This window comes from Podarcis bocagei, assembly GCF_964188305.1.
Source record: "Podarcis bocagei genome assembly, chromosome: 4".
Lineage (NCBI taxonomy): Eukaryota > Metazoa > Chordata > Lepidosauria > Squamata > Lacertidae > Podarcis > Podarcis bocagei.
This window is the reverse complement of record NC_138128.1, coordinates 52,905,370-52,928,688: the sequence shown is the minus strand read 5'-3', so window position 1 is coordinate 52,928,688 and position 23,319 is coordinate 52,905,370. Positions and strand designations below refer to the sequence as shown.

The following is a 23,319-nucleotide window of genomic DNA, read 5'->3' as shown; positions in this document are numbered from 1 at the left end:
AAAACTAGATTGTGAAGGGGAATGAATGGCGTGATGTGAGATAAACACTGGAGAAGCAGATGATCATTTGCTTCAGTCATTTGCTCTGAATGCCCCTTAGTGTGGCACACTTAATTCCCTCCTACTGTCCGCTTGTGATTTATTGTCTTATGGATTAGTTAATCTGTAGAGATCTGATATGTGGAGGGGGATAATGCCTTGGGATGTGGGGGTTGTATATAACTTTTTGTTCTTTCACTCTTAGGATTCAATTATTCCCCAAATGCTGGGAAGCAGAGACCCTGAGGCCAGTGTTCATTGTCACACTTCATCATTCTGTGGAGTGCACCTGCAACTCACTCTTGTGATGAAAAGCATCATATCCGCAGGACTCATTACCGGACTTGTCCAAGGATGTGGCTCAGCATGCCCATTTAATGAACAAGAAAGGCATAAATCCTTCCAATATTGCACTTTTAATCATGGGAGTGAGTTTTGGGTGCAATCCTCAGAATGAAAATGGTATTTTGAGAAGAAGCCTTGAATATGAAGGATATATAGGGGTCAGAACTGAACCATTGAACACAATATTATTATTAAACTGTTGCTGCCACTCCTCCCAGTCCACTCTGCAAACTATAAAACAGAACACTCTGGAGTGCAATACTAGTCATCAGGTACTCTTATCCGTGTAAAATACTTTTGCCAAAGTTCTGGGTATAGCACCATCTACTAGTTTGCAGTAACATGCTATACTGTACTATACTGTGGTACTTGACATCTTTCCACAGGGCCTGCAAGACAGAGCTGTTCCTCCTGGCCTTGGTTTGAACTCAGTCTGACCCTTATGTTTCCCTCCCCTTATGGTTTTGATTTATGGGCTACTATTAAAATGAGGCTGCATTTTAAATTGTTTTTTAACTCGTATTTTAACCCGTATTTTAATTAACTGTCCCCCCCATTATGTTTTATTGTAATTTTATTGGTGTTAGCTGCCCTGAGCCCAGTTCTGGCCGGGGAGGGTGGGGTATAAATATAGTGGTACCTCAGGTTAAGCACTTACCATATTTTTCGCCCTATAAGACGCACTTTTTCCCCTCCAAAAATGAAGGGGAAATGTGGGTGCGTCTTATGGGGCGAATGCAGGCTTTCACTGAAGCCTGGAGAGCGAGAGGGGTTGGTGCGCACCGACCCCTCTCGCTCTCCAGGCTTCAGGAGAGCCCCAGCGCCAGCCCCACAAGGTCGGGGGACAGAGGGAGGCGGAACGCCGCCATCCCGCTATCTCCCGAAGTGGTTTGGAGGCTGAAGGCGGGGAGAAGAGCGCTTCTCCCCGCTGCCTGCCCCACCACTCCAGGGACAGCAGGGAGACGTGCTGCATCTCCTTGCTGTCCCCGGACCTGATCGCAAGGCGGGCGGGGGGGAGAAGAGCGCTTCTCCCCGCTGCCTGCCCCACCACTCCGGGGACAGCAGGGAGACGCAGCGGATCTCCCTGCTGTCCCCGGACCTGATCGCAAGGCGGGCGGGGGGGAGAAGAGCGCTTCTCCCCGCTGCCTGCCCCACCACTCCGGGGACAGCAGGGAGACGCGCTGCGTCTCCTTGCTGTCCCCGGACCTGATCGCAAGGCGGGCGGCGGGGAGAAGAGCGCTTCTCCCCGCTGCCTGCCCCACAAGCGCCTGGGGGGGAAATAATTTTTTTTCTTTATTTCCCCCCAAAAAACTTGATGCGTCCTATGGGCCGGTGCGTCCTATGGGCCGAAAAATACGGCGATTCATTCCAGAGGTCTTTACTTAACCTGAAACTGTTCTTAACCTGAAGCACCACTTTAGCTAATGGGGCCTCCAGCTGCCGCCGCGCCGCTGGAGCACGATTTCTGTTCTCATCCTGAAGCAAAGTTCTTAACCTGAAGCACTATTTCTGGGTTAGCGGAGTCTGTAACCTGAAGTGTATGTAACCTGAAGCATATGTAACCTGAGGTACCACTGTAAAAAGTTATTACTATTTTATTATACTGTATTGAAATTAGCTATAACCTGTTACATATAATCCACTTTTATAGAAGTGGATTCATAAGTGTCCTGTTTATGTCTCTCTATTCTTCTGCTCATATCCCATCTCCAAACAGGCTGATACTTGGGTGTCTGAATACAAAACAAAATTGGATTTGTAAACTTTTTCTGCTTGGATAAAATTAGCATTCTTAGATTTTGTACTTGCTTCTGAAATGGAAAATGGAACTCTAGTCACCAGACTTCTGTGACATCACAGCAACTCAGGCAATGTGCAATGAATACTTTCAGACCAACAATCTGTTAGGATTTGTCCATTGTTATTGCTGTTCTTTGTTTAACTTTTCCAAAAATATTTCCTGCCAAATCTCAATTTGTGCAGTTCTCACATTCGTGTCTCTTCTATCATGGCAATCAAGGTTGCTAGCCATAATCTGACAAAGAAAAGCAATAAATCAAAGGTAAAATTAAGGAAGACCTTTTAACCAAAGGTTAAGAACAGCAGCAAACTAATATTATTTATCATTTTTGTTTTCTGGTAACTTACCTTACAACAGCATCCACATTAAATGAGAATATTGGAAATAGTAGATGGATTTCCACCAGAAGAGGGCATCAAACCATAAGATACAGGAATAATTTTATGGTTAATTTCAAGGGCTTATTAAATTAGACCATCATTTGTAGTAGTGCCAGTTTGACATTTTTCTTTCTGTAAATTGTGCAGGTAGCCCCATAAAATGAAAACAAAGTACATGCCCAAAAGAGCAACCAGAAATGAAGGAGAATACACTGCCAAAAATTAATGTACTGGTCTGGCTGACTAGTCTGTTAACAGGCCTCAAATTGCTCATCAGAGGTAAAAGTATAAAGAAGCTTATTTTAGTTCTCATGGAAACATATCCTTAAATTTTAGACGCCATAGTTAAGGCAGGACCAAGGAATAACATATCAATACATTTAGAAACAAATCAGCATTGTATGTTAAATGCTCAGTTGGCTGTAAATGGCAATCTAGCTGACACTTGAGGTGTATATATTTAGGAACAACCTTATTTCTGTAAGTTTTTAATATTGTGTTTTAATGTTGTAACCTGCCCAGAGTCCTTGGGGTGAGGGGTGGGTGAACAGCAGCAGCAGCAGCAGCAGCAGCAACAACAACAACACAAACACAACCACCACCACCACAACAATAGCAGCCGCAGCAGGTTTTCTCTAGTTGTGAGATTATAAAAGATGTGCACTTGTAGGCAGAAGAAACATCAATTCTTTGCAATGTGAAGCAATCTAATTAAGAGGAACCTCCGTGACTTATGGGGGAAAATCCTTTATGTGCCCTGCAGATGGCAGCATATTCACACTTTTTAAAATGGGCTCCAACTAACCTCCATAATTGGCTTAATACCTGTATGTACCTGTCTTGAGACAGCAATAGAGGACATTTTAGAGGAAGTAATATAGAATCTATTTAGGCTTATTGTTAAGTCATCATTTAACATAATACAAGGTTTTGTAGGTCCAAACACACAACTAACAGACTACATAGAAAAAGGGAAGTAACCACAAGGACTCACTAAAGAACAGTGTCTTAGCTCCAACCCATAATAATGGGAGATAATATTTAACTGTCATTACCGGTTGCTACACTCATGATTGTGCAAATTGCCCACTGGACATGTTGTCCTAGTCAACCCCACATGTAACTTCTTTCAAACCCATAAAATGCCTGGAGAAGTTAGCTTTGTCTAATTCTTTTAATGATCAGCAGTTGCTATTTTTTAATGAATATAAGGCTGCAGGCTAAAGTGCCAGCATCCCTTTCAATAGCATTGCTATACCTAAGGTAAAGGGGTAAAATGCCCTCCTCCAATGGCACAATGCCTTTGCTAGCAATTTAGTATAAAATAAATAAAAAAACACCCACACAAGGGCTAAAGACATGAATAATATTACATCTAGTTTGCCCCTTGGTCATTTATAAATGAAGGGTGTTGTTGTTGTTGTTTAGTCATTTAGTCGTGTCCGACTCTTCGTGACCCCATGGACCAGAGCACGCCAGGCACTTCTGTCTTCCACAAAAATGAAGGGTACTACATGCACAACAGAGTTATACAGCTCCTGAGTCAAAACCTCCCTTCACCTTGATGAAGAGTCACTGATAAGCACTCTTCCAGTTTTCCAACATCTGTGAGACAGTATTGACCTGCTGTTAACCAGCTTTCTACCCAAAATAATGTGGGGAATTTGGCCAAATGCAATTATTTGCAAAAAACCCCATGTATTTTACTTATATCTCATCCTACCTTGGAAAGTTCAGAGGTGATTACCGTATTTTTGGCACCATAACACTCACTTTTTTCCTCCTAAAAAGTAAGGGGAAATGTCTGTGCGTGTTATGGAGGGAATGCCCACGGGTGGCATGCCTACGGATTTTCCTCCTCTAAAAACTACGTGCGTGTTATGGTCGGGTGCGTGTTATAGAGCGAAAAATACGGTATATAGGATTCTGAGCACACTCACTGATTAAGTACATTTCCAATTAACTTCTATAATGCTATAGTGTTAGCTGCTCCCAGCCATTTATTCACTGGTCTATGTCAGATACTGTAGCATAGATAGTATACCTGGGCTAGAGTCATATAAGTAGGGTTCTCATAGGATCAGCACTGTTGCAGTAGAACCTTTAGAATGGGCAGGGAAGCTGTGGACCTTCAGATGCTATTGGACTAGAGTTGCCTCCAGGGTTTCCTGATAACTCCCATGTACAGTAGCAGGGGGAGGGCTTGGAGACAATTATGCATGCAGCTTGCAATCTTTGGCCTTGCAGGAGCCAGTTGCAAATTATTACATAGACTTGGGGGGGGCATGGGGAGTCTGCCCTCATCTCCAAATTAACCCCCATTGCTCAGTGGTGGGAGGAAGTGCAGAGGAAGAAAAAGAGCTGGGCTTAAGAGGAGGAGCATTTATGAGTGCACATAGGCAACTGGAGGAAGGTATGGGGCTGCAAAAGTGAGCGGAGTGAAGAGCAGCAGTAGGAGCCAAGTTCTGCTGCTTCCACTCAGGGGAAATGACAGAGCCCAGAGAAAATGTTCCAAGTCTCATGCATAATTCTCTCTCTCTCTCACACACACACATATTAAAGGGGTTTATCCCAGTTATGCAATTGCCAGATGGCAACAAGCGAGAAGAGCTAGGGATTTGTCCCCTTTCAAAAATGCTGGCTATTTGCAAGGGAATGCTAAGCAACCTTTTCCCCTTTAAAAACCCCTCAATCCTCTGGCCTTATTTGTTTTTCCTCCTGTCTATAGCCTGTAGTTATTAGCAAACTTTTGTTAGTATCGGACTAAAGATGTAATTTCTGAAGATTAAAAAGAAAACCAGTTAGTATCAAAATGATTAAAGAAGATATATTCAAGCTTCCCCCCTGCCCTGGTAGTATTAAATAATGCAGCCTTACCAGACAGAGGGAGAATAAGAATAATTCCCCACATTCCTGGAAGTGCCACCAACTGGCTGTGCAGGTGACCTCTGTGTCCATCTGGTGGTGCTTCCCTGTAACATTGGAAATCAAATACAATTGTTGCCTGTGGTTAACCAAATGGAGAATGAAGGCACAGATGGTTAGAAAAGGCAACCATATGCTTCATGAAAAGTAATGGCAATTACGAGAAATGAGGACTTTCCCACTACAGAACTAGTATGATATTCATTCATCTTCAAAATAAAAAAGTTGTGTCTATTTGTAGTGGCTGTCTCAATGGGGAGTACGATTGCTTTCTAGCAACATTCATTCTGATTTGTCTGTGGGGAAGCTAGATGTTGTGTCTTGCAAAAGTTGAAGCTCTCTGCTCATGCTGGCCAAGGTGGGAAGTGGGGAGTGTAGTTTCACCCACCACGTTTTGCTGTGTTAGCTGCATGCTGGCACAGTAGAGAGGCCTGGATCAGGCCCATTGCCAGTAGCTTGACCAACTTAGGATACAGTGAAACCTTGGCCAGCCCAGTTCAACTGCTTCTCCCCTGGCCATAGAAATGCCATCTGAGCCAGGTGGAAGGAAACCTCCACTGCAACCACCCTCTGATGTGGTGAATTGGGGGTTTGATTGTTTTGTTGATATTCTCACCCCCCCCCGTAATAATGCAATGATTTGCCCTTCTTTCCCAGATAAGCCCTTAGACAAGCATGCCAATACCAAGTATAATACTGTTGTTCTATCTGCAGGACACTTTGCAGCAGTCCAAAAGGATTTGTTCCTGCTTTTGCACATGCATTCTGTTTCTGGATGCAACCACTTCGGAATACAACAATTCTTGGCTTGAATGAGATAGAAGTGAAAAGGACACCATGTATGCTCTGTTAAATGCTCTGAGAAGATTCATTAAATCCAGTTCCACTGTAATTGTGACTGCAAGCTAATATAGGTATGTATTAATAATATTTAATTAGCAGTAAAATTGTAATTACAGTTGTAAGTAGAAATCAGGGGTGCTCCAGGATTCTTGGCTATCTTAAGGCAAAAGCCTGATGGATTGGCAGTTGAATCATATTTCAACACTAGTGATGGGACACTGCCTTCCACCACACCTGAGGGCAGTAGGCTAGCTTAGGGAGCACAATGTAGGACACATGACACACTTGGTGCCTTCCAGCACCTTGCTACTGTTCCTCAACTTCCAGCACCTGCCACATGAGGTGACCGCCTCAGTCTGCCTAGTTTCAACTAGCCCAGATAACTGTGGTTGATGTGACATCTCAGGATATGCAGCTGAAATACTGTTGGGCTCACTCTCCTCCAAATTAGGACATTGTAATTTCTTAACTACAGTGGTACCTCAGTTTTTGAATGTCCTGGAAGCCAAACATTTCAGTTTTCAAATATTGAAAACCCAGAGGTAAATGCTTCGAACATGCCTTGGAAGTCAAATGGGTTCCGCTGTGTGTACGTGCTATTTTTTCAGTTTCCTGCAGACTGCCCTTTGCGCTTTGGTTTTCAAACATTTTGGAAGCTGAACGGTCTTCCAGAACAGATTATGTTCAGAAACCAAGGTACCACTCTACTTCTATAAACAGATAGGAGCTGGGACTCCTAATGTGCATACATTCTACTTGTCTGTATAGTTAGTTCATATTAGTGAGTTACTTTTCTGTTTAAAGCCTAGTTCTCTCTGCTCTCAGTCTAATGAAAATGTAAAATTTACAACCTAAGTAGATTTTAAAGAGTATCCATGGGCAGCATTGTTGCTTTCTAATCCTTGTCAGTGAACCATCCCACTGATAAGTACTTTACAAAAGCGGATTGATAGATGAGATATATTGACATTGTCTCATGCCAATAGACCACTTTCAAGGTCAGGAATCAGAGCTCAGATTACTGATGTGGGCCAGAGGGGGCTTTACCTTCTGTGATTAGCATCATGTGATTATGCTTTTAAAGCCTATGTGTGGCATGATTTGGATAAAATGGGGTAAGGAATCAGGATGGGACTTGTGGATTTTATCGTCGCCTATCTTTGCTGCCATAGAAATGTAGAAATAGAGTTGGAAGGGACCACAAAGATCTTCTAGTCCAACCCCCTGCAATGCAGGAATATTTCACCCAACATGGGGCTCAAACCCACAACCCTGAGATTAAGAATCTCATGCTCTACCGACTGAGCTAATTCAAGCATTGGCAGGAATAAAATATTTAGTAATATAGTTGCCATTTCCCAAGACAGGCTTTGAACTTAGCCCTGCAAGCTCTGTTCCTAAGGCTGGAGAAGCCACATGTTTCGGTTTGTTTATTTGTACACTACATATGGCATTTAGGGTGGATAGAGTCAGAACCTTAACATTCTATGTAGTTAAACACTTTTCAATAAGCACTAAATTAATTGCCTTGTGTGTAATTTTTGTTAGTGAATATTTTTTCACCCTGTTTATGTGGTACTACAATGCTTTCCTATTTTTCAGTACATTTTGGAATGCTATTTCATGGAAGCAAAATCCAAATTATTAAGACACTTGTATGCAGTGCTTCTGAGATATTTCACCAAACAGCTCTATTAAGCTATGACAATTTCTATTTTACAGATAGGAATTAAGTGGATACAATATAACCCCCCTCCCGTGGCCACAAAGTTTCCATGTATATATACTTCTTCCTGCAATTTCTTTCTAAATGTCAGCATATCTGCATCACAGGGGGAAAACCCATGATAATAATGTAGAGAGAAGTGTACTGGAAATAGCATGATGATTAAGGATGCAAACGGCTGCCATCAAATCACAATGACTGAGCAAAACCTTGATTCTCACAGTACATGAAGGAGAAAGTTGCAAATGGAGATGTTTAATGATTGAACATGTAAAGGGGAAGAAGAGCGGGATGAACTAGCTCTGAAATGAATGTTAATGCATGAGCACACACCACTTTGCTTTATTGTAGCAATAGATCAGCTTCTGAGGCTAGTTCCTAAGGGATAGAAATTGAGCGAAGAAGAAGAATTACTTGTTTCATTCATCATGCCTGCTGTAGGATTCTTTACCGTTTGCAACTGTAGCAAAGGAAATGATATGGCAAATATGACTGAATTGTACAGGTTGCCAAAGATTATTTATAAAGGTGACTGAATTGGAAATGTCAAGCCTGAGGCTATATACATTGCAGTGCAAGTTAAATAAATTTCAGAACAGCAGCGTCTACTGCCATTTTTGCCTTCTTAGGTGGGCAAACATACACATACCTGTACAACTTGACAGTTTACACAGAAATAGTTATCCTTTTCTATGTACGCAGTTCTTGTTATTTAGTGAGCAGACACATTTGTTTTCATACTTTCTTTTGCCAATAAATGTTACTGCCTTCAACTAAAGGACTAGTTAGCTGAGATAATGGAGATGCAAACCGTGTATATGACTGAAAAGTGTGGCATAAAAAAATGTAAACCTAAATATCTGTATGTACAGGTTTTGCACCACACTACATTGCCTTGTTGGTTTTCCACCTGCTTCCAATATAATAGGAACTCTGAACCTTTAATTTGCAACCATTACATAAAATATCTCACTGTTTCTTATCATTGGCTTCTTAACTTCTCCTGACCCTCCTATTAATCCCTGCATACTGTAAGAAAAATAGTCCATGTGCAGCTGTTCTTGGTCAGAACAGCTACAGCAGTTTGGGGGCCGGGAATAATATGCAACAATACTGATCTTAACAACCACGCCCCTCTGCCCAAGATGAATGCAATCCACCAGCCATGTATTGCCAATTGCTTGCCAACCCCAATTTTTACTGTCCCAGACAGGCACCAAAAGCAGACCTGTTGGGACTACAATGTGTGGCTAGTGAGACATGTTTCATAGAGTGGGCAGCATTGTGCATCTCTGGGGAGCTTGTGTCTTGCAAGTTCCCCAGGCATGCACAGCAACATCTAATATTTAATAACGAATGAGGACTTCAGCAAACAAAAATGTCAGGAATTTTTGAACCCACTGTTATCAAGATTCAGATTGCTAAACAAGATGAACTCCACTCAGTGAAATGGGAATTAACGGTCTTATCTCAGTCAGCTTTCATTGCGGGATTTGTATTGCTTCAAGGAATAAAACAATGTATAAAGACAACTATATCCAGACTTATTCAGCCCTGCCTTCTAATTCTTTGGGGTGCTGTTCAACCATTGCAAGAAGAAGGTGGGGAGAGTAGATGTCTCCAGAGAAGTGAAGTCTGAGGGTGTAGTTTCTTCTTCATCATACATTTACTTGGAAGTCCCACTGAATCCTGTGCAGTATGCTCCAAATGTTCCACACACCGAGTGAACAACCCATCTAATTCTGTATACAAATAGCTGAGCTGTACTCTTATTATTCACATATAACATTCAGTAAGTGTACAGTCTGTGTACATCCTATGTCAAAGGGTGGAATGGTGGAGTAGGCAAACATGTTTTCATCCTGTAAAAGAATGGTGATTTTAAAAGAAATGTGTTTTTAATAATGTTTTGATATGCTGAAAGAAGTATTAATTATGAAATTAGCAAAGAATAAATCAATAATAACATAACCCTTCTCTGGAGTGGGACACATCACCATCTGTGGAATAAATTGCTCCACAATTGTGTGTGAGAGAGAGTTAGAGAGAAGGAGGAGGAGGAGGATAAAAGAGAGAGAGAGAGAGATTGAGAATGGTGGCAGGTTGTGGCATTATCAACCAAAAAAGTTACAAAAGCATACCGCATTTCTATAAAATCATTCAAAGCCATTCAAGCTTTTCAGCAAGCTTCTCCTTTAAGGCCACTCTCCTATGCTTGTTGTCTGCATAGGAGTGGCAATCTATTTCTATATCACTCATGCCTGCCAGCCTTCCCCTCTCCATGAAAGCAGGACCTTGGAAGCCAAGTGAAAGGGGCTTAGCTCCGACAAGCTTTGCCCTCCCCCCGCCCCATATCATGTAACTGCACAGCTCCCACCCCGCCTCTCGCGCCCCTTGCCCATGGAGGGCCAGGGGAGGCCTGCTGCCTGCCTGCAAAGCGCCTTCCCCCTCTCCCCTCCCGCCGGAGGCCCCTGACTGAAGCGCTGCGCCGGGCGGCTAAGGCGATTGTTCGGCCAGATTCTGCTGGTGCTGCAGCAGCGCCCGGCTCGGCAGGGACGAGCCCCGCCCAGCCCCGGCCGCTTGCCGCCCGCATTGGCTGCAGCGGCCGGCTGTTGTGATTCCCCCTGGCGCTCCCTCGCCTCGCCTGGGCGCGCTGCAGACAGGTACCGCCCTCTTGCTCTCACTCCCCGGCGGCACATGGGGGAGATGCTGCCCAGCTGCATCCGGCTGGCATCTGGGGCTTGCTCTTCGGTCTTGGCGCTCCCTGCAGCCGCCGGCTCTCCCTCGCTCCGCCCGAGCCATGTCCACCAGAGGTGAGTGTGCGTCTCTCCGCCTGGATGGAGGAGCAGCATCTTCCCCTGTGGTCGCTTGGAGATAGAAGGCTGGGCGGGCAGGCAGGGCCAACTCTCTGCCTGTGGTGGTGGTGGTGTTGTGCGCCGGCGGTGGCTACGTTAATATCCTTTCCCCCTTGCCAACCTACACCTGTCTCCGCAAGAAACTTCGCCGCGCATTGCCTTTCATTCTGCTTTTGTTTGATGTGGAAGTGGGGGCGGGGGGGGGGGAGAGAAGAGCTTGAGAGATATTTGGGAAATCGGTGGCGTTTGTACGCCCCGGTCCACAGCACTCTCTCTTTTACTATGGGTGCAAGAAGGGATTGGATGGGCTTGGGCTACTTAATCACCTTTCTTGGGATAAAGGTGGGGTGAGGAGATTTAGTTCCCACCCCACCCTTCTTGGTACCATTTTGCAGCTCTACCGATGGAAGAATTCCAGGGGTTGATGCACCAAGATATTTAAAGCTGCAGTACATCCTTTTTTCGTGGGTGGGAAACAACGACGTGTCAGATCGTTCGCAGCTTGCATTTTCTGGAGGCATGTTGAAATATTTCTCAGAAGGGTTTGCAAGCTAGAAAGGGAAGCCAATGCCAATATCCCCACCACCACCACCTCTTTGCAATGTGAGAGGGGAGATATTTTTGCTGTATTTTCAGAGTAGGTTACAACCCCTAAGGTGCTGATGCTTGCTAATGAAGTGTTATAGATCGTTCAACAACAGGATTAATTTATGGTAGGATGTGTTCTGAATAACAGTACTATTTTTTCTGAGGTGTGGGAACAGCTGATTTTTATTTGCATCTGTGTGCATCCCCCCCATCCCTCCCCCCATATTGACCATGTGTAATTCTTAATCATTAAGCTGGCTGTCATATGCAAACTTTCCTGGGACTAGATCCCACTGAACTCAGCACGAGTTTATTATTAAGTAAACACATATTGAATTGTGTTTAAGAGGCCTAAATACGAAATTTCTTCTTGGGTAGATGTGTGATATTTATTTGATAGGGGGAATGCTACAGTGGTTGAAAGAAGCTTTCATCTTCATATATTTGAGAAACCAATACATGTCTATCCACAAGGCATTACGTATGCTCAACACCAAGGCCCATTAAAGACTGTGGGTCAATTTCATACAATATGCTAGGTATATGGTGAGCTAGGTGCAGTTTCTTCTCAGTGGAACACTTCTTGGAGAAAACACATTATCGGCAGGGTTAAGGCCAGAATATGCAATGGCTATTAATTTTTATGGCATTAGTATGCCATCCCCATATATTTAATTTGTCTGCAGAGGCAATGCCCTGAATAAGTTCATGGGTGTGGCTGTTTTGCTATTGGAAGCAGGGTGGGGGAAGAGAGGGATGGGAGATGAATTTCCAATCCTGAGCTGTTTTTTTGAACAGCATTTCCCCTTTCAGGGTGCTGTGATGTCACAGTACTGACTCAGCTGAATTGTCAGATCTAGGAAGTGTAACTCAAACCTGGCTTTAGGTTCTCGGCTTATTCTGATTTGTAGGCTTCTGGCTGTAGCTTTTGTTCTGTTCCAAACGCTTTATAATGAAAACAACTCAAATGTTTCATTTTTGTTCAGGATTTGTGCTTTTAATCCTTGATTGGAATATTACTCCTCATGCCATATTCTGTCTGATATCTATGGCTAGCAGCCTGGTGATTTACAAGGTCCTATTAACCAGTGATGGGTCTCATCATACTGTCATGAAGTCCCCTTGTCAGAAGCCAGCATGTTACTGCAAGAGAGGGAATATTGAGAAGATCCTCAGCTAGTGGTGTAAGAGAGTGCCTCGGCTCTCTGCCAGTGTTTGAATATTGTTACACAAGGAAGAGGGACCTGGCGGGTGGTGATGGTGGCACTACATGAGTTATGTTATGTGCAACATAACTATACCACAGTGGCCGTATGGAGAGGGTATTGTTCAATCCCTGTCTCATCAACATTCTTATGCATGTAAAATAAGAGTGGGACAAGTTAGATGATCCCAATACTTGTGCTTTATACCCTTATGTGGTAATCATGAGAACTTACATTTTTGTGTATAATTTCTGATACATGTTATGCTAGCATAAGAACCTTAAGATGTTGAGTTCAGTTGTCTTTTTAGATAGTATATTGTGTGTGAGTGTGCTTGCACTGTTTTACGTGGCTTGTATTAGCTTCAGTTCAGCATGGCAGATTCTAGACCGATGCCGGAATGTGTAAGAATCAGTTTACGCTAAACAATCCGTCTACACTAGTCAATAAACTGTGTGCTATACTATGGAGTGGGGAATATCCAGCACATGGACCAAATTAAGCCTTCCAAGCCAGTCAATTTTGCCTGCATGGCCATTTTGCAATGTTCTGCTGCAAAGGAAGAAACCAGGAGCATGCTCTAAATGAATCTAGAATTACCGTATTTTTTGCTCTATAAGACTCACTTTTTCCCTCCTAAAAAGTAAGGGGAAATGTGTGTGCGTCTTATGGAGCGAATGCAGGCTGCGCAGCTATCACAGAAGCCAGAACAGCAAGAGGGATTGCTGCTTTCATTGTGCAGCAATCCCTCTTGCTGTTCTGGCTTCTGAGATTCAGAATATTTTTTTTCTTGTTTTCCTCCTCCAAAAACTAGTTGCGTCTTATGGTCTGGTGCATCTTATAGAGCGAAAAATACGGTAAGTTAATCAATATTTCTCATTTTTCTGGTCTAGTTGGCACTGTTCCTCCTGTTGTGAATAGTGTTGATAATTCTCTCTGCAGGAGAATTCTGTACTGTAGAAAAACTACTGAAATTGTTTTGGGTAAGTTATAACAACATTTGTGCTAGGACTTCTGTTGTTATAACAGCAACTTCTGTTCTCCAGGATTCTGCACTAGGATTTTTTACACTAGGATTCTACACTAGGATTAATTGCAAATAAGATCTAAATAAACTGGCAAGGGCCACTTCTGATGCTTGGGTCACTTCAGTAGGATTCATGCCACATTTAGTGATGGGGCATTTTCTGGGGCTCATGCACCCAGGAAGTGCCCTATTAGGTTGGCACTTCACATACCTTCATTGGTGCTCCCTGATCCCAGGCTCTTGTGTGGGCTTATTCACTGGTGGAGCCCTTAAGCTTCCAGCCTGCTACAGTGCTGCCTCCACTGGTAACCCTGTGAGATTGGTGGCTGCAGCAGTGTCAGTGGACTGTTAATAAGTGATTGACATTGGAAATCCCACCAAGGGCAGTCTGCCCAATGACCCCCATAATCTGGAACCAGATCTGCACATTTAAAACTTTATATATTGGGAGTCCATAACAAAAACTATATTAATGTGGGGGTGGGGTGGGGTTTCTCTCTGGTTTTGCCTTCAGTTTTTCTCCTGGTTTGCCCATGTTCTTTGGACTATTAGTTCTTTAACATCCCTGACAGAGGAAGGATAAAAGTAGCACATAGCCATAATTGAGCTCAGTGTATCTTCCAGCATGCATACTGTGATCTTACTGTGCTTGCGTTCAGCAACTGCATATACTGTGGTTCACATGGATAGTAGTATTTCACGATGCTTTAGCCAATGGTCATTGTTCCAAGGAAAGACCTCATTTATACAGATAGTTTCATCTTGTTGCTACTGCCTGCTAAATTTATGATTATCTAACTGCTGCAAAAATCTGCTTAGATGGCACACATAAACTGAGTGGCTTTTTAATTCCCCATAAATTAACCTAACAACTTCTGTTTTATAACAGGGTGTGCTATTCATTAGAGATGAAAACAACCCCTTGAAGTGCTAGACTTAAGAAAGAACACGTTCACCCATTTATCTTGAGTTGCAGCTTGGAAATCTATTTTTCTTTATCTTGTTTACAAGTTCAATGGAAATTTTGGGGGGGAATATGAGGAATGGTTTAGCATGAACAGCTATCAAAATGGATGTGAGCTGGTAGTTTCCTTTCATTGTTCATTAAGACAATGAATCTTAAGCTATTTTGGATGCTCATATTGCAGCAGAAATTGAGAGAAGGGAAATGAGCATTGGTCTATGGTTAGCAAGGCATACCAGCGGCTCAGTTCTATGCATTATTTGGGAGTAATCACCGTGAAGTTCAATAAGGCTTCCTTCCATACAACTGTGTGTTGCGTTGGAGTCCAAATCACTCACAGAAATTTAGGCTGGCTTCCAGCCAAATTCTACTCAGAGTAGAGGCACTGAAATTAATAGACTTAAGTAAGACATGCTCATTAATTTCAAAGGGTCTACTCTGAGTAGGACTACCATGACTACAATCCTTAGTGAGAAAATATGCTCCCATGTTGTATAGTGTCTCTGAAATGAATATTTCTGTTACATGTTTTTAAAACACACACTTAAAATAGGGATGCTGGAAATCAAGCATGCCAGGTGTCAGAGAGGACCAAATACATTTTGCTGCCTGAAATCACATTTTCGCAGAGCCGGGAATGAGGCCCAGGTGAGCAATAAGGTTCCTTCTATGCTCTTCCCACTTCAATAATAATAATATCTTTATTGTCATTGCCCCCTCTCGGGGACAACGAAATTACTTCTTTCTTCTTGTGCAGTTGTTTGGAAGGGGTTGCCACTGATGCCCACAAAGCTTTAAAGCTCTCTCCATCCCATGGCACCTTGACCACAAGGTGGTGAGAGTGGTCATTTTTTCTTCCCTGGAAAAGTATATAGGGCCAGAGGAGGAAGTTGGAAGAGTGACTTTTTTCTCACTTTCTCATTCATCTCTGTGCTTTTCAAGGCCCAGATTAATTCTGATGGATCCAGCTTTTACCAAATCCCTGGGAAAAATAAGTGTGTATACATGGAATTTCTCTTTTTCTGTTTCTTTGGTGGCGAAGGAAGTTGCTCAAAGAACCAAATGTGCTCATTTGCCTGAAAACGTTGACAATACCTGGTATAAGCGTTTCATTAGTGGTAGGCTCCATCAGCACAAGGATGTCACTATTTTTCTCTTCAGCATAGCACTGTGTTTTGCTGGAACAGAGGAATTGAGGCACGATCCTATACTATTTAGAAATAAGTATAATTTGAGCATAGCCGAAGTCTGACATTGTGTGGTTTTTGTTGTTGTTTGGATAAGATGGTATATAATATGTTTAGTTTTTATTTATTTATTGTTCTTTGCCAGCTTGTAGTGTCTTGTGTTTTAATTGGCCATCTTTTTAATGTGGTTTATTACATGTTATCTACTTGGGATCTTTGAAATGGAATGGGCAAGAAAACTAGATGCCTTCTTAAATCAAATACCAGAAAATAAACAAGTTTCAAATGTGGCTTTCTCTCCCATTCTTATTGGGGATAATAAAAGAACTGGGTATTATATACTTCATGCCCCTTGAGCTGCTTTACTTTTCTGTTTAAAAGAGCCTGTCTTACAAGAAGCCCTTAAAATGGTAGGAGACCACTACTCCTTACTGGAAGAAAGACAGAAAGAACTCTGGATTGATATGGACATGCTTGGGCAACAGACTTTTTAACCAGCCGTGTATACTAACTGTAAGCTAAAACATGGCACAAATCAATTCACTAAGAAATGGAGTTATTTATAAACCTCTGAAACAACAAATTTCATGAACATGTGTAGAGAGAGATATAGATAGAGAGCATCCAGATTTTTCTGATTTAATTTTTTTACATTTGTTACTTGTCAGTGATTAAACTCTGTATTTTTTTTATTTTTTATCAATGATATATTTGTATTATTTACATTTCTTGATATTTTAATAATAAACTATATATTATGTTGGTTGGAGAATGTGCTATAAGTATAGAAATATGACACACGATGTTGGTTGAGAATTATAGAAAGAAGTAAACTAACCTTCCCTATTGCTAGATATGTTGTAACTGAAGGGGTTCTTGAAAGCATATTTAGAAACCTTCCGGAAATATTTGTAGCTATTCACATTTCTAATGAAGCAATCACACAGTGGCTTAATAATAATCAGATATTGGAAAATCTTTCCATATTTGGATTGTTCATAGAGGCTATGTTGTGAATCTTGTGCAGCATACTGAGTTGGAAAATACCTTTTGAATAGCATTTGTTTCTGCCATTGTGATGCTGCATTTTAGCTCTCTGATATTGACATGTTGAACATATAAGTGATTTGGTGGTACTGGGCAATGCATTACAATTGTCAGAAAAGTATAGTAGTATTTCTCCATGCTAATAAATTATCATGAAAATTGACCATTGTAGTCTTGTCTGCTTTCCATACTATTACTATGACACTCTTTCTTCTTTTGGACAAAGCCATTCTGATCAAACCAGTGATGTATCTCCCTAATGAGTTTGAGGCCACCCGCAGGACTACCCAGCTGTGTAAATTGTGTGGCAATTGGTCTTTGAGGGTAGTTTGCTAAAGAACCTGCATCAGGGATAATCCCTCCTATATTAAAATTTTTACTTTGAGATGATCATTTGTGTATTTGGCAGTAAAATGCTTTCTTTGCTCAATTGCACATTTTTATCAAGACAGCTGCAGTGCATATGGTTTTGTTAGCTATTTATATGATGTATTCTTACAGTGTGAAAATATTCCTGCCACATTTGTTCTAAAAGTGTCCAGTTTTTTTTAGAGTTTGTATTACAAAAAGAAGAAGAGCGAAAGTAGGTAATGTAAAGCCTTTATTTTGTCCAACTCCAACTCTCGTTGGTGTGGAATAACATTTTAAGTTTTGTAAATAGGGATGCAAAAATACTTGGCACCTTGTTATCCAGGTTTCTTAAGATTCTTGTTATCATCGCAGCCCTATCCTTGGGAAGAGTGAAATGCTTGCGTAGCAGATGCAGGGATGTATGTGGGTAGCAGTGTTGGCAGCCCCTTGACCATTTCATCATTGGTTATGAAATAGATTCAGCTGCCAGCCATCTTTTCTCCATGGAACAATAATAAGTTAAAAGACCATACAATAATTAATGCAACATTATTTGAACATTATGGCAGTAGAGTCATTGGATATGCAATTCGTCACTCTCATATACAGTGGTACCTCTACTTACGAACGCGATCTGTTTAGTCCGTAAGTAGAGCACTGCTACTGTGCATGTGTGACGCATGATAGAGCGCTTCTGCGCATGCGTGAAGTGCACAGATCGCTTCTGTGTGTGTGTGTGTGTGTGCACACGCAGTGAACCTGGAAGTAAACACTGCCGGGTTTGCCGCTTTCGTAACCTGAAAAGCTGCAACGTGAAGCAAACGTAACATGAGCTATGACTGTATAGTTGCAGGGATGGAATGCATGCAACAGCTCTGCTAATATAAATATATTTCACTTGCTGTTAGAGTGATGTGAGTTTTCCTAATCTGTAGTGTTTCCCCATGTTGGATTTTTGATAACATGTCAGCATTTCACCATGAATGAGAAATACTGTTGATTTGTTGTGCAAAAGCAGCATGTTCATGACAAAGTTGAAAGAGCATTCTCTGGAGTACCCCTGCCTACTGAAGCAGAAATTTCTTTTCTCTGTCTCTCCTTGACCCTTTCTATCTGATAGACAAAACAGATGAAAACAAACCATGGGTTAGAACTTTGTTTTTTAATTATCTTTTCTCCATAGTCATCCGCAAAAAGACTGTGTCCTGGAGGGCTTTATGCACTGCATCAGTCTTGCTATTTAGGAGCTCTGGAAGTATTTTTAGCAAATATTAGTAGTGGAGCCAAAGGGGTATTTTGAAATGGACTAATTCACCAAGCAGTCAGCTGAAACTGATAACCCAGCATCAGGGATAGCGTAGCATTAACAATCTAAGGGTGTGGGGGCATCGTAACTCACAATTGTTAATGCATTGCAGAAAGGTTATAATTTGCTCTACCTAAAATTAGACTTTATATTGTAGGTATGACAAATATTTTGGCATTGCAAATAATTAAAATTTTAATAAAAGTATAAGCGTAGTTTCTAATTGTTATTTGTAAGGAGTTCTTTATTTAACAAGCAACTAGTAAAGAATGACTAAAATTATATCAAAATATAGTCCACATACACACACATCCCAGATAGACATAAATCTCCATGTGCTTATTAATAACAAAAAATACAGGTTTTTTAAAACCTCCCAAATGCTAAAAAATTTAAAACCTCCAAAATGTTAAAATTAGACATGCAATTCTTGACTGCCCTGAGCGGACAGTTAGAATCATTATAAATGCCTCAAGAGGCCTCAGTGGTAAAATTGAGCACTTCACTGAAAACACACAAGCCTTCCCCCAGAAGTTTCGTCACTTCTTGCCTTGCAGAAAACTGCCTTCTTGAGTGGGAGATTTTCTGCAGCTCACTGCTGCCACTTTGCTGTGCAAAACTAATTCGCCACCTGTATTCCTGTGATTTTTCTCTATGGAAGGAAAACGGCAAGAAAAAAATGGCCTCTGCCCAGTTCTAGAACGAAAGCTCTTAGCAAAGATGTGACACACTGGTTATTGGCAAACACTTTTTAACAGCTCTCATCCTTCAGCCTCCATTTGTCCAAATGTCATCAGGTTTTCTCTGTTCTTTAAGAAAATTGCAACTATCACTGTGGTTTGGTTCCCTACTAGGAAGCAGAAATATCTTTTCTTTCCCACTGGTGCTATAGTATATTGTGCCTGCGTGAGCAGACTGTTGTCTTTTTTGTGCGGAAGGGTTGCACAAATTGACTACCACGTGTACATCTGTATCATATATTAGAGGTGCTGGGAGCACATGGGTGTTTATGCTTTATCACCATTCCCAGGGAGGAGAATGCCTGCTTGCCCTGTGACAGGAGTCACCAACGTGGCATGCATGGTCACTAAATGTTTCTGCAGAGACCTTCCTCAGTGCCACAATCCCCCCTCCTTCCCTTTCCCCTGTTGAAATTGGACTTGGAAGAAGCATTCAGTTGAAGTCAATAAAATAGGTTGTGTGTTCTTGGTTGGAGGGTGTGTGTGATGTCTGCGAAAGTTTCTTCAGTTTGTAAATGTAGGTACAGTCTATAAAAGGTGGGCAATTACTGGTCAATATTTAGCTCCCCCTGCTATAGTGGTACAAAGATTTTCTAGCCCTTCCTTTTGGTATCTGCCATGATAGACGAGTCCTATCTGTCTCCACAAGTTTTTGTATGCTCTGCTCCTAGCTTAGCACTTCTTACACCATCACAAAGACTCAATTTTCTCTTGTTGCCACAGCAAACTGAGCTGGAGGGTGGGTTAGCATCTAACCCCTAGCCCTTTGGCTTTAGGCTCTTAACAAGCCCCAATGTTCCATATAATACAGGAGCCTTCACTAGCTAGTTCACTCATGAACCCTGCTCTCCCCTGTGTTGGCTGTCTCTACTTGAAGATCTGTGTTCTAGAGAGGGGCATATAATGCTTTAATAACATCTAATATAATGAGATATATTGATTAAGCTTTAATTGGACAATTAAGCTTTTTAATGCCCTTGATAAGTGTTCCATAGCAGCCTGATGAGCAGAGCTACCAGTTGACAGCAAATACATTTATTTTGTTTTTTTAGATCAGGAGGGCTCAGTTGTTAACAGATGGTATATGGTTAACAGATGCTATGCGGCAATATAAATTATGTTCCATGTAGATGAAAAAAAACCTGAATTCCAAGAGCGTTTAATTCATAAAGCTTCATAGTAAGAGGTCAAGCTGGGTGACTGTAATGGTCCTCCTTTGACCATTAAGCTTTTCAACTGCAGTCTGAAAATGATTAGGTAATGCAGCCCAAAAGTATAGTTGAGAGTGTAGCGTTTTTGTTTTTCTCCCTTGTATGAGGATCAAAACAAGCTAAATTTTTCAGAGCCGGATAAGAACATTATTGGGAGATTTGACAGCAAATTCAGCAGCACGTTTCTTCTTTTACAGACTCATCATAAGCTGTAGCAGTCAAGAGAATGATCAGCATTATTTGTAGTTAAAACATAATAGTGTCTTTTGATGAAATGGGGCAGAACCAGACACCTCCGCCATCTATATTGGGAACCTCCACCCCATCTCTTTTACTGTAATTATTCGAATGTAATGCATACCATTTTTTGGACAAATTACTTCTTGGAAATTAGAGTGTGCATTAGATTTGATGTCGCCAGCAAATACTTTTTTGGTTTCAAGGCTTTGAAAATTGAGGTGCACATTAGATCCACATAAATACAGTATTTCTATCATTGGTTTGAAGACATTTTAAGCTAGTCTCAATATTTCCTATGGCAAGTGAGCTCAAAGTGGAAGGGGACCTTCCACTCATTTCCAGGTTGTACAAGGGCCCACTCCATGCCACAGTTTGTTCTTAGATGTAGACGAGAGGCACCAGTGCAGTACTTCCAGAAGTCATGGCTGTGATAGAATCGCAACATGGTAAATAGTGTTACAGGCCACCCCAGTCTCTGCTGAGTGGTAGCAAAATTCCAGAGATCTCGTTTGGCACTTAACCATGGTTTATGTTCTGTGGGAATAAGACACAGCAGAGACTGTTGTGTCTTTATGAAATGTGGTTTATTTTACACATATTTACAAGCTGAGTTTTGATGGAGGGAGTGCAGAACATTTACACCCTGAGTGTTTCTCTCTTTGCTCTTCCCATAGCTTCAGCAAGCTTGGGTCTAAAGCAGCAGCCAGTCATGTCCCCCTCCCAGTCTCTGAGTGCAGCCTCTCAGCCAGCATGCATTGAATTCTGGTGCCTCCTTTCTCCTTCCCAAAAACTCTTGCCCCAAAACCTCATTATAAATGGACATATTTTTTTCTGTGGTGGCATCACATCCCCACACCCCCGTTACTCTGGCAACCTCTGCCTCCATGTTGCTATCGTCCTGTGCCCGGCTGATGGCTCCCATTATCAAACAAACCATTATTAGCCTTTTGTGTCTTCAGCGACTGCCCCCCCGCCACCACATAGAGTCATCACCAGGTTGGCCTCATGATGAAGCTAGTTGGTGTTATTTCCAACCCTTGCTAAATTCATTAATTTATGAGTTTGCTCAAGTTCTTGACTGAATGTAGCGATTATGGGGGTTTGCCCCCCCCAATCATAGCAATAGCTTACCAATGCCTGGGTGTTTGTGTTGTCATCAGCTGGTTTGTGAATGGTCACTGTAGTGATTTTACCTACATTATTAAACATTGGATTATATCCCTTGTAGCACAAAGTGCATGTTCCATCAGTGCACGGATTTCTGTTTGCACACCAGAGCACCCTCCACACCTGCACACTCCTTAAATCTGTTCTAGGGGTTACCACAACTCTCTGGAGCAATTTCACTCCGGAGGATGTGGGGTCTGCACAGGAGGGAGGAGAGGGGAGAAAATTCCATTAAGCAAGCGGAAATCCCTGTGCCGATGGGATGTGTTAGTTGAATATTGCCCGTGAAGTAGTTTTCTTTTGTAAAATGTCCTGTGTTCCTCTGATGAAGGGCAGTATAGAAATTAAATAATGTACTTCCCTTTGACCTCCCCTAACAATGTGTATATACCAGCCAGCTCTCTCGCTCTCTCTCTCTCTCTCCCTCCCTCCCTCTTCTCTTTTTCCACCTAACTATGTGCATATACCTAACAACTTAAAGCTTCATGCACCTGACGAACTGGAGTCTAGTCTATGAAAACCTATGCTATATTATTATTATTATTATTATTATTATTATTATTATTATTATTAGTTGCAGCAAGAGCAAAGAAGAATCTTGCAATAGGTGAGCATAGCTACCCACCTGGCATTCTGAAGAGACGGAAAAGCTTTCCTTTCAAGAAAGGCAAATAATACTTTGTGATGCCAAAAGAAAATCTGTCCAAATCAACTGCTGTTGGGTTTGATTAGTGACAAGTGGAAACAGCTGGGCAAGTGTCCAGCTGGATGTGGCTGATAAAAGAAATATGTCTGGAAAATCAGGAGTGATCACTTGAACATTGTCATATAATTGCCTTTTCCACACATGCTTCTGGTGATAATGGATATGTATACAGTACTCAGATGCTGGTGTCAGTGAAAGCTGTTTTAAAGGCTGAAGCTGCAGAAATACAGATGTAGTCCCCTAGGAACATCATCTGTGCATTTCCTACTGAAAGCAGTGGAACCTATTCTAGATTCCCTGCTTTCCGCTGGATAAGGGATGGTGACTTCCAATAATTTCAGTGGGGTTTGGATGGACAGTTGCCCAGTACGTACTATACAAGAATCAAACCCAACCACAAAAATTATCCTGTTTTTACAGCTTGGCAACTGACCTAGTTGTTAATATAATGCCCCATGGACCATGTTTCAAGTGGGAATACAGTGGCTGGAGATGAAGGTTCCTTGACATCAGGGAAGAAGCATTTGTGGATTTGTTCAGCCAGCCAGTTAAAAACCACAAGGGATTTGACCGCTAATGCTGATGCAGATTCACACGTGGATCTCTCTGTGTTAATTATCAAGTCTCTTGGCAGACACAGCTGCTGCTCTGCTTCCACTTCAGTGT

The 23,319-nt window shown here is 41.9% G+C and overlaps 1 protein-coding gene across 2 annotated transcripts in view; it reads left to right on the top strand.

Moving 5' to 3' along the window:
* ABLIM1 (actin binding LIM protein 1) overlaps nucleotides 1-23,319 on the top strand; it is a 208,286-nt gene that overhangs the window by 2,686 nt on the left and 182,281 nt on the right. Inside the window, exon 2 of one of the 2 annotated variants that reach the window (XM_081192939.1) lies at nucleotides 6,217-6,404. Coding sequence is in view for 1 of the 2 variants with exons in the window: in XM_081192950.1 (XP_081049076.1) it covers nucleotides 10,860-10,872 (13 nt within the window). In the remaining variant the exon portion in view is untranslated. Of the gene's footprint in view, nucleotides 1-6,216; nucleotides 6,405-10,618; nucleotides 10,873-23,319 lie in introns of those variants that run through there. The other variant, XM_081192950.1, reaches the window with a different exon arrangement.